The 12,644-nt window shown below is 41.7% G+C and overlaps 1 protein-coding gene across 1 annotated transcript; it reads left to right on the top strand.

Moving 5' to 3' along the window:
* The first annotated feature begins 10,275 nt into the window (after positions 1-10,275).
* On the top strand, positions 10,276-11,247 carry Mrgprb4 (MAS-related GPR, member B4). The gene has a single exon (NM_001002287.1). The coding sequence runs from the start codon at positions 10,276-10,278 to the stop codon at positions 11,245-11,247; it is 972 nt and encodes a 323-aa protein (NP_001002287.1).
* Positions 11,248-12,644: the final 1,397 nt, after the last annotated feature.

The following is a 12,644-nucleotide window of genomic DNA, read 5'->3' as shown; positions in this document are numbered from 1 at the left end:
GCTTCAGCATCTTGGAAGATGCCTAAGGCTGGTTATCTCCATTACTGTGTTTGTGTTGGCAAAACTCGAAACATAGATGTGCTCCCACCTTCAGAGTTAAAACCTTGATTCTTCCCATAAAATTAGCTACAAACTTTTTACGTATGTAATATAAAGGATGCAGGGAGCAGATTATGAGATAGCTCAGATTTTATTTCTGTGTATCACCTGTACCTGGTTAACAGTTAGAACAGATACATCTTTTCTTTGTTGTTTTTTTTTCCATCTTTATTAACTTGGGTATTTCTTATTTACTTTTCGATTGTTATTCCCCTTCCAGGTTTCCGGGCCAACATTCCCCTAACCCCTTCCCCTCCCCTTCTAGATGGGCTTCCCCTCCCCATCCTCCCCCCATTACCACCCTCCCCCCAACAATCACGTTCACTGGGGGTTCAGTCTTGGCAGGACCAAGGGATTCCCCTTCCACTGGTGCTCTTACTAGGCTATTCATTGCTACCTATGAGGTTGGAGCCCAGGGTCAGTCCATGTATGGTCTTTGGGTAGTGGCTTAGTCCCTGGAAGCTCTGGTTGCTTGGCATTGTTGTTCATATGAAGTCTCAAGCCCCTTCAAGCTCTTCCAGTTCTTTCTCTGATTCCTTCAATGGGGGTCCTGTTCTCAGTGCAGTGGTTTGCTGCTGGCATTCGCCTATGTATTTGCTGTATTCTGGCTGTGTCTCTCAGGAGAGATCTACATCCGGTTCCTGTCGGCCTGTACTTCTTTGCTTCATCCATCTAATCTAATTGGGTGGCTGTATATGTATGGGCCACATGTGGGGCAGGCTCTGAATGGGTGTTCCTTCTGCCTCTGTTCTAAAGAACAGATACATCTTTGCATGCGTTTATGGTGCACTTTTTTTTTAATTCTAGCCAAGTTTCATACTAGTGAAAGAATTCAGCTGTACACTACTTCAACATTCATAAGGAATGTTTCTTTTTGCACGCTGTTGCATGTGAAATAGAATAAATCCCATCAAGTTCTAAAAATTCTGGAGTAGGCCAGGGAAAAAAGAAACACAGGTATGGGACTATAAGTCTTTCTAAATTTTGGTTATCTTTTTGAAAGACTATTAGAAGAAAATACAACAAATTTTAAATTTTTACCTAATTGTAGTGGAGTGGATAAATGCTTATATTTTCATTTTGGGGGGAAAGGCCTACTAGACCATGCTCACTGAGATTGCATCAATTTGAACATCCCATGTGTTGCAGGGTTCTGGCCAGGGCGAAGGATAGGTATTGAAACATGAGGCAGAGGGAAGATCCTGTCTCCATACAGGAAGCAATGAGATAGGGGTACAACCAAATTTGTCCCTTTTACAACATGCTCACAAACTCCTAGAGGTCACATGAGAACCAACTACCTCACAGCTTACCCACAGTTCCCTAATGACCTTCCATTAGCCTTCTCCTCTTAAACTCACCACAGAACCTCTCACAACTGTCATCTTGGATGAAAAGTGACCACCACTTGCCTACAGGGTACAGTTAAACCACATTCAAGGCACATCATTCTTCCCACAACCTCTGAATGGCATGCCCCTCATACACTCTAAATGAAATCACATTGGGAAAAACTAGAAAGAAACCTAAGAAGCCTGTGAGTTGAAGACTATAATGTAAATCATAAGGGAAAAGACTTGAAATCTGAGAACTTACACTGTATGAAGGTAAAGGTTAAGAGATTTTATGAAGTAGGATAGAAGGGCATGTACACATGTTCAACTCAGCATTTCACAATGGAGGCGCACCAACGCAACATACTTCTTCACATTGATGGAATAAAACAAAAGTGACATTTCTACTCAGAGGTGCTAAAGACCACTGGCCCAAATCATCATGACCAAATTAATTAAAGCAATCAATTAATTAAAGCAAACATTTTTATTTGTGTAAAAGAGCTGCCTGCCCCTAAGGCAGGGTTCAAGAGATCAGCATTGAATTTGAGGAAGACAAGATATTTATAGAGTTCAGGTTTGTGGGGTTTCAAAATGGGGAAATGAGTGGGGTTACGAAAGAAGAACATAAACAAGGAGTCAAAACAAGGTGATCATAACAGACAGTCATAACCAGGTAGTCATAGTTGGTCACAGAACCTCTTAAAACAAAGTTATTATAGCATGATGTTTCTAAACAACTTTTTAAAACAAAGGCATTGAAGAACGTCTAGCCCACTTGAGCATGACCCTGGCAAGCCTAGCCTTTCTCCCACATCCACTCTGCTTTGCTTTACGTAACTAAAGTTAGCCACCAAGGTCTATTCCTTTATTTGGCCCTTCCTCCTCCTGAGCTGACTACCACTGTTCAGCTTTCAGAGTATCAAAGTCTAGTCATCAAAAGCCTCCTTTGGCTCACGTAACTAACATGCCCAATTAAAATTAAACTCCTCTTCCTAACATAGGGTTTCCCCTTGTACCTTTATAAAATGCTGTTTTCCTATGGGCCTTGTCTGCTTCCTCTTTATCCAGAGGTGTCTTTGACCCCCAAGACAACTAAGTACCCTTTACCCCTCTCACTTGCCACTTTCTCTCATCCGTTCCCTTCCCCTTCTCCCTTTTCCTCTATATTCTATCTTTGTCTCAAATCCCTAATCTCTGTCACTCTGAGGAAAACCTCTTTGGTGCTGAGAACATGGACTATGGATGTCTTGAGCTGACACTAACATCCGATACAGACATGATAGCCATTCCTGGAACAGGCTGTACAGAAACATTTGTAGTAAAGGTTACAGGCTCATACCCCAATCCTTGAAAAACAGATGTTTAATCATAAACAGGAATGAACTTAGTGTGGCTTTACTATGAATTGGCTTTTAACCTTAAGACACAGGCAAGCCACATATGTAACAGAGGATGGCTTTGTCAGACATCAATCAGAGTAAAGGCCCTTGGTCCTGGGAAGGCTCGATGCCCCAGTGTAGTGGAATATTAGGGCAGGGAAGTGGCATTGGGGTGGGGAGCACCCTCACAGAAGCAGGGGGAGGAGGATGGGATAGGAGGTTTCCAGAGGGAAAACCAGGAAAGGGGATAACATTTGAAATGTAAATAGATAAAATTTCTAATAAATAAAAGGAAGAAGCAGGCTTTCCACTAGTAATGAAAGTGTGCAGATAGGGGAGAGCTGGAACTTAGGATATCTGCAGAGGATTCAGCAGAACCATCAGCCTGAATGTCATTTGGAAGAAAACCACACTGAGTAGTACCGCACTGCTGTGGAAAGGGCAGTATCAACAGTGCCTCTACCCGCACATGCAGACCCCTGACAGACTGTTTGGTCTGCTTATGCTCCAGTACTATAGCCACACACACCATCCTGACACTACTTAATGTTGCTACCCATGATGGGAGGAAAGAGTAATTATTTGGAGATTGGTAGACCTAAGTGGATGGGATGGGAGAGGTCGATCTGTGAGTGGAAATGGGGCAGATGCCAAGAAACATCTTAGGGGGCATCTGGAAAGGTCCCTGGTGTGTGACTTTTTCCATATACATACTGGAAATCACATGGTCTGCTCATCGCTTTTAAAAGCCTTACCTGGGTCAGAAACTTTCACTCAGCTCCTGACAGCAAATCCCAATTCCAGAGCAAGGAGGCAGAGTCTGAAATCAGTCTGTGGAAGGGTCTTCTGCCTTGTTTGCTCTCCACCTCTAGACGAAGAAAAGTAGAAGAAAGGTAAGAATTTATCCCAAGAATATTCAAAGTTACTGTCATGCTGGGTTCACATCACTGTGTTGCTATGACAAAATGCAACATGCATGGTCTAGGCCTTCCTCCTGAAAAGGCATGAGACAGAAGCTTCCCTTTGAAGCAGAAAGGTTGCCTGACTTAAACACTTTTCTTACTTCCTCCCAAATCATTCATATTTGTTCTTGTTGTTCCTTTAAGGAGGAAGGTGATATCCACAATTTTTCCAGGGCAGAAGCCTGTAAACAGGTTCATTGCTTGTTGGTTCCCACAACTGATCAGCAATGAGTGTGTGCTGAGTCTTGGAAGAAACTGTTAGAATGTGAGTAACTGAAGAATGCCAGAGGAAGTGTTTATTTGCAAAAAACCACCAGTTTTAGGGACAGAGGAAATGCACGGGGACTATGAGAAAGCAAAACAGTGGAGCAAGTTGTCCACTCCTTGGCTTCAATAATCAGCAGAAGGAATTGGTACTGGAGAACTAGACAGAGGGGGTGCCATAGTTACAACTAAGTTGTAAGGGGATAATTGCATGCACAGGGAAGCTCTGCTGCTGTCAACACACAATTGACCAGCAGAGAGATAGACAAAAATCCCAAAGGTCTTTCCTTCTGCTCTCTGTGGTCCTTGAAATGCCACCAACTGCCTCAAATAAAAGGAAAGTTAGAGAAAGGAACCCTCTGAGGGCCCAGATCAAGCATTTCTGTAAGGTGTCATGTGAGAGAGAACGAAGGGAGGACACATTTTCTCATGTGCAAGTCTTCTTCCACCACTAGGTTTGCAGACCTAACTGTCATCAGATCATCCTCATCAGAGTTATTTATGTCCTGTTTGCATTTTATTCTTCTAATGCTGCTTTTAGAGAGGTTTCACCCACAGTCATTGAAAATGCCTTGAGATTATACTGACGTTGGTGCAGGGAAGCATAGTTCTTATTGCTTACAGTAGAAGAGCGGTCACTCGAGTACAGACTGATAGAAGAACAGCTTACCAAAAAAGTTGTTCTGCATGGGTTGGCAGCTGCACCATGTCAGGCATGAGAACTGCCACATTAGTGTTCCTCATACCTAAAGGGGCATCAGCGTGCTGTGGGCCAGGACTCTCAGCCACATCACAGTGTCAGTGTAGGGACGATGCAGAGAGGAGTAGGAGGGTTGCTCCTATACATTCCCCACACAGTCTTACTGCATTTCTCCACTAGGCTCTGAATCTTTACGTCCTTGTAATGTTTTGGTCATTGGGATCAAAAGAGTGTGAGCTGCAAACCATTTTAAGTTATAACTCAGATAATTTGTAAAGAGATAAATTAAGAGCCTTGGTCTCTCTAGCAATCTTTAAAGGCCTTGAAGGTTTCTCAAACATTGTACAGTATGAAGATTTTGGTACATTCTTAAAATCAGGGGGTAACAGTGCAGAACAGAGAAAAACATCAGAAGAGGTGGAAGAAGAAAGCTCAAGGATCTGATATTAATATGATTGTTGGAATATCCTTTTGCACATCTAAACATGCTTCCTCCCTGAGATAGTATCACAACAAATGTTGTTTAAGGAGAGGATTCCAGAGTTGAGGTGAATCAGGAAAGTGATGGATGCATGACTTAGTCCTTCTACAGCTCCACATCACACCATGCAAACATATGTCCAAACTGAGGTATCGTTAGCAGACTTAGAACTTTTTGCTCTGAAGCTGTGTCTGTTTAAATGTAATAAAGAAGCCCTGCATCTTGATGATTGCTAAAATTATTAACTTTGGAGAACAGTTTAGGGGAAATAGGAGACAGGTCACTATGATTCCCGGATAGCCACAGACTTGCGAGATCATGGAGAAAAATTATGAGCTTCTGAACTTCCTGTCCCCAACTACTGAGCACTAGAGTTACAGGTGGACACTACCTTAACCATTTTCTGCTGACTGTAACTGGTATCCACTGCCTCTGTTCTTAGCCCTGTTTGATGCCTCTCCCCTGCTGGTTCATATGTTTTCATCCATCCACAATTGTGATTGCCATCGTGTTTCTAGTGTGGGTAAGTCTTCTGTGCTTTTTCTTGACTACTTTCTAATCCACACAGGGTTGTAGTGTATAGAGCTTGTCAAGGGATTAATCCTCTCCAGGCTAGAGGCTAAATGTATAAATAATTGCAGTCCAAGCATGAGATCATGTCTTCCAGCTTCCAGAATACACCAGGCCTGAAAACGCATACCCATCACTCCACGGCTGAGAATACAGAGTCCAAAGGATCCCTCAGTTTGCTGGTCTCCTGTTCAGTCTCTGAGCTCCATGTTCAGCAAAAAAAACCTTGTCTCAAGATAAAGTAGTGATCTATTGAAGAAAATATGATGTTAGCCTGTAGCTTCTACAAACACCTGTGTGCACATGCACACACACACACACACACACACACACACATACACACACACACACACATGCACACATCCACACAAATATTGCACTGGTCCTGAGGCAATTTTTCTGGATTGGAATTCACACTCTGAAGTGAAGACCGGGTACAATCATTCATCCTTTTGTGCTACAATTCTAGCCTCAGAAGACTGGAAAAAAATCATTCTGTAGACGGTAGACTCTACTTAGTGTTCATAGTGACAATGTAGGTAAGCATTTAAAGAATGCCATCATTCAGGTCACATGGGAGCTTGTCCCATTCCTTTAGTAACTAGAGTCTAGCTGTACCTGCCACTAGACTATGAATCACAGTTCATATTTCAAATGCCACATTTTCTTGCCTCTTCTCAGTCTGCACAGAAAGTGTTCATCATCACAGAAGACTCTCCATCTTCTAGAATAGACTATGGAGGAGGCTCTTGTTATGTCAGGTTTCTCTCTTTTCTTGCTGTCCACGTAGCATCTGCCTTTACACATGTCCATCTTTCAGGTCCTTCTCTGCAGCAGCACTCAGACCTCACCTTCCCTTCCTTCCTCTGCTGGGCAATCATCTCAGAACCACATCCATCCTCAGGCTCTGTACGTCCTGCTGCTCAACAAAGCTGAACTGGGTCCTTACCTCATTGTCCTGTGCATGATCAGCAGCAATGATTTGTCTGTGTATGAATAATTCTGAAAATGCTCAGGACTTTCCACAAAATTTTAGCAATATTGAGAATCTCTTTATCACATTATCTGTACCAGTCAATAACCATGCTTGCATTTGCCTTTTTAACTCATACATGACCCACCACATAGTGCTGTCAAGATTTGCATGTATTGAGTCATTTGTGAATAAACAATGTCAGGGTCTCACAAAAACCAAGCATGGAGGAATAAAAATGTTCCATCATCACCGTCTGATACACTGAGACAATTCTAGGCTCTACGGTTTTTAAGTAAAGGATAAAGTAAATTTTTATGTTTTAAATCTTAGATTTGGATCCTTTTCTTTCTCTTGAATTTTTACTTTGATGAGAATTTTAAGTACAATGTAGGATATAACAGGTAAGGAGACATACATGTTTCATATTTGTTATGCAGTTTTATGTTGTCCCACGTCACAGAGCTTTGGGCTATCTCTTTGTGATATTTTGCTTTTACCACATTAGACTATCCTACCTCTTTTCCAAGTTTCTTCACAGAGTATCATCCTGGGTGCCATTTAATCTTGTGACTTCATTTCCTACATCTTTTGAAATGATCTATTTTCCTTGATATTTATGCTCTCTATTACATTAATTTATTTCCTTTTCCATGCATCTTGGAAGAACATTGCCTAGAACATTGTGAATACAACTCATCTACGTTATCATCAGTCTTTTTCAGTATCACACATGTACACAATTCATTGTGATCACGTTCACCCTCTCTCAAGCCCTGACCAAATCCTGTCGACCTTCTTCTTCCTCCCAACCAGCCTGCTTTCTACTTCTATGCCATCCTTTAATGATCCACTGACTGCTCCATCTCTATGCCATTGTATGCTTTCTATTGACTCATTTCTTGGTTACTTTTAATCTTATCCTATTGTGAACTAACATTATACAAAACACTGCAATTTCTCTTATGCATATCAAGAATGCTTTATGACATAAAATATGACAATATTGTAGAAATTTTTTTGTGGATTGCTGGCAAGGATATATGTTCCATAGCTTTTGCATGAACTACTAGACACTAGTACGCTAAAGCCCTTTGATCTGTCATCAATTTATCTTTGAAGCTTCTGCATCAAATCATTCTCTACACAACATGTATTAGTGGCATATGGGTATCAAATCACCATCATGTATCTAGATTTATTGGTTCCTGGTAGTTAATAGCGATTATTCTATGAAATGGGTGCAGATACACACAAACTTACCCACATACAGATACACACATTGCTTTTTGAAGAACAGTTCCATTTATGTATCCTATTTGCTTCTAATTTTCTCTTGAAATCTGTTGTGTTAATTATGAGTGTAGATACTGTATTTATCTTTCTTTCATATTCCATTAATTTAGATTGTCACTGTCCATCCTTTCTTTTCCTTATGTGCTTGTCTTTGCCAGTGAAATGTGTTTCTTACAGATGAAGTAGGATAGTCTATGTCACCGAATCAAGCATTCTTGTCTTTACAGTGCTGCGGTAAGACCATTTACACATAAGGTTACTTTCGATATACATGTGCTAATTCCTGTGATTTGGGGGAGTTTTGGGTTGAATTGAAGACTGACTCTGTACTTTATTCATCTTAAGGATTTTTCTTTTATTGAGTTTTAGGTTGGTTCTTTCATATTACCATCTCTCTAGCCCTCTTGTAACGATTATTTATTTCCTAAGGCCTCATGACATTGAATATCTTTCTCTCCTCTGTAAAATGTTGCGTTTTCTTTTATATAAGCTGAGCCCACAGTTTTTCTGTAACATCTTTATTCTATTAAGATGTTAACAATGTGAACATGGATCAGAAAGTTCAAACAAAACACTTTAGCTGGTTGTAAATTAAGGAAGCTGGTCATAGAGTAGGAGAGTGGCAATGCCATACCAACTTTCTCAAATGGTCATTGGTCCAAATCCCTATCACAGGGTTGCTATGGTTAAGGGCAGGGGAGGGCTATTTAGTTCAGCTTGATGAGCAGACACAAGAAAACCCAGCTACATTAGGAACTGTAGCTGAGTTGATCCTATTTTGGCTTCCTGCTTCTGCTTCGTCAAGCTGAGCAGACCCTTGGAAACAATTGTGCAGATGACTGAGTGCTACCAACACCATCAAGCTCGTCGGCTGTTTACCTAATACCCCCCTACCTATTTGAAGCTGTTAATGCCACATGATTCCCTGAATGAAAATCTTGTGCTCCTGTGTGATGACCAAGGCTCCAGAAAGGAATGGAGTGATCTTGGTGAACACAATTGAGTGTGTTGGGTGATAACTTTAAAGTTCTTGTGTGAGATCAGTTTGCAAGGTCTTCTGGGTAGGTGCTTTCCCTGAACTCTATCTGAGCATCCTCAGATAATTTCTCCTTCATGAAGGCCTCTGTCTTGGATAAGAAGTTAGCCAGAAGGATCCTGTGAAGCAAAGTTCTCTATATGGGAAACTGACTAAGCTACTACAAGCACAGGAACTGCCCTTATTCTGTGCCATTGCTTGGTATAGGAATGAAAGAGGAATACCACAGCAGTTTGTCTTTTCTCCAAATGTTTCGGTGGCTTTTTGTGTGAGAAAGAGAAGCCTATCAAGGGCGTTTGTATGGGGGAGTAGAGTGAAGAGAAAGTTCTAAACAATGTTACCTGCCCAGCTATGCTGCTCTATTTTCCAGATTGCATCCATTTAGACATCTCACAGCTCATCTCAGAGATTAGAATACTATTCCCAAATGGAGGTGCTCTTTGCTTTTCTCTATAGCACAGCCCACACTTCTCACGCCAGAACATGTACATTTGCCTGTAGGTACAAATCACAACCAGAACAGCATTTGCTCCAATTTTTCAACTACTCTTGAATGTCTGACTCATTTGTTCCAGTTCTTAGTGCTCCACTGTACCCTTGCAAAGAACAGGACACTGGTGACTTAATAACTAACAGAAAAGTGCTTGATGCCCCTCAAAGCTTCTCTACTTTCTTGTTTTCAAAATTTTAAATGAACCACCCAGCCTTTATATCATAAGAAGCATGGCTTCTTAACACATAAACGACTTCACAGCAAGTACCATTCCCTTCATGACTCTCATCCACGAGTCTATTTTGCCCGTTTGATAGTTCCCTTCCAACGACTGAGGGCAGATATGGCTTGTGACAACAGCTTCCATTTTCCTACACCTGAGAAGAAATCTCATCCCTAGAACAGAAAGAAAGTTGGTTTCAGAGTTCTGTCTCTTCCTAACATAACCTGAAATGCTTAGCAACTGTACTGGGATCATCAGTTACCCCACATCATATTGGGCTGCAGATAGACTGAATAGTACAAACTGGATTTAAAAGAAGCTTTTAGCACTTTTGGAAGGTTGTTTCCCTCTCCTTGTGGACCTATGCCAGACAGTCCTACAGAGTCATATGGTCCTGACAGAGAGTATCATGTGTTCCTATCTCTATTTCTTTGCAGGAACACCAGTGGAAAATTCCTAAGCATGAGTCCAACCACCCAAGCCTGGAGCATTAACAACACAGTAGTGAAGGAAAATTACTACACTGAAATTTTATCCTGTATCACCACGTTCAATACCCTGAATTTTCTTATTGTCATCATTTCTGTGGTTGGAATGGCAGGAAATGCCACAGTGCTGTGGCTTCTAGGCTTCCACATGCATAGGAATGCCTTCTCCGTCTATGTCCTCAACCTGGCTGGTGCTGATTTCTTGTACCTCTGTGCTCAGACTGTGTACTCCCTGGAGTGTGTCCTTCAGTTTGATAACAGCTACTTTTATTTTCTCCTCACTATATTAATGTTTAATTACCTTGCAGGTTTCTGTATGATTGCAGCCATCAGTACTGAGCGCTGCCTATCTGTTACGTGGCCCATCTGGTATCACTGCCAAAGACCAAGACACACATCAGCCACCGTGTGTGCTCTGTTCTGGGCTTTCTCTCTACTGTTGAGCCTTCTGTTAGGGCAAGGCTGTGGCTTCCTGTTTAGTAAATTTGATTATTCTTTCTGTAGGTATTGTAACTTTATCGCTACGGCATTTCTAATAGTAATATTCATGGTTCTTTTTGTGTCCAGCCTAGCCCTCTTGGCCAAAATCATCTGTGGATCACATAGGATTCCTGTGACCAGGTTCTATGTGACCATTGCTCTCACAGTGCTGGTCTTCATATTTTTTGGTCTGCCCATTGGGATCTGCGTGTTCCTCTTACCCTGGATTCATATGATGCTCTCTTCCTTTTTTTATGAAATGGTAACACTCCTGTCCTGTGTTAACAGCTGTGCCAATCCCATCATTTACTTCTTTGTTGGCTCGATTAGACATCACAGGTTACAACGGCAGACTCTGAAGCTACTCCTTCAGAGAGCCATGCAGGACACTCCTGAGGAAGAGGGTGGAGAGAGGGGTCCTTCACAAAAGTCTGAGGACCTGGAAGTAGTCCGATGCAGTAGTTAAGTGAGTCCTTCATCAGACATAGTTTTTCTGAGAGTCGATTTTGCCTTTATCTATGTAGGCAATTTTCATAGTCTTATTCAATTGGTAGAGAAAATGGTCATTTTATACAAATTAGAAGAAATGGGTCTTGTTACACAGAAACTGACTGCAGCACCCTAAAGCTGCTTAATGTGCATCTCCCTGTGATATAACTCTTGTAACCATTTGGGGCCAGAACAGCTCCCACTGTGAACAAATGTCTTCATCAGAACAAGAATAAAGGTAGTGCAATATCAGAATTTCTTTGGTCATTCAATTTGATAAAGATTAAATAAATATTATATTTTAAAGAAATGTCTCTATTTTTTACAAGTTGTTTTCTAAATATTAAAAGAAATTAATAGAAACTTCCACAAGTCCAGTTCCTTCAATAGCCTCAATCTTTAGAATATGTGCATAATTTAAAAATGTTTCTTATGTAAAATTTCTTAGTAAACAAATATGCATCTTTACGACTGCCTATTCTAAATCTCCATTCACCCACTGGAGTCCTTAAATTGAATTATCTGCCATTTTTACCCACTGAGAGAATAAGGGCAGGATTTATACACCAACATCCAAACACACTCAAAGGTAGAGGGAGACTCTCCAGTTTCTCTCTTTCACGGTGCCTTGGTTAACATTCCATGGTCATGTCTTTCCTTTTCTTCCCGTGTCTTTATCCTGATTCTCTCTCGATGACTATCTAATCCCTCATGAAAAAAATATTTCATGCAAATCAAAACAACCCTGAGATTTCACCTCACACCAGTGAGAATGGCTAAGATCAAAAACTCAGGTGACAGCAAATGTGGATGTGGAGAAAGAGGAACACTCCTCCACTGTTGGTGGGATTGCAGACTGGTACAACCATTCTGGAAATCAGTCTGGAGGTTCCTCAGAAAATTGGACATTGAACTGCCTGAGGATCCAGCTATACCTCTCTTGGGCATATACCCAAAAGATGCCCCAATATAAAAAAAAGACACGTGCTCCACTATGTTCATACCAGCCTTATTTATAATAGCCAGAAGCTGAAAAGAACCCAGATGCCAGACCCCATGGGAGAGAGACCTCACCGCCTGGTCAGGTGGGCACTCCTGAGGCTGCAGAGCAGAAGAGACCACCAACACTGCCCACCCCTGCCCACATCCCTGGCCAAAGAGTAAACTGTATAAGGCCTCTGGGTTCCCGTGGGGGAGGGCCCAGGAGCGGCAGGACCCCTGCGCCTGAGACACCACCGGAACCTGAAGGAACAGACCAGATAAACAGTTCTCTGCACCCAAATCCCATGGGAGGGAAAGCTAAACCTTCAGAGAGGCAGACACGCCTGGGAAACCAGAAGAGACTGCACTCTGCACACATTACAGATTCCAGAG

The sequence above is a fragment of the Rattus norvegicus genome, chromosome 1 (assembly GCF_036323735.1).
Source record: "Rattus norvegicus strain BN/NHsdMcwi chromosome 1, GRCr8, whole genome shotgun sequence".
Taxonomy (NCBI): domain Eukaryota; kingdom Metazoa; phylum Chordata; class Mammalia; order Rodentia; family Muridae; genus Rattus; species Rattus norvegicus.
This window is presented reverse-complemented; position numbering and strand designations above follow the sequence as displayed.

What these genes read in the sequence shown, in the direction of transcription:
- Mrgprb4 (NM_001002287.1), top strand. Translation starts at nt 10,276, where the DNA reads ATGAGTCCAACCACCCAAGCCTGGAGCATTAACAACACAGTAGTGAAG.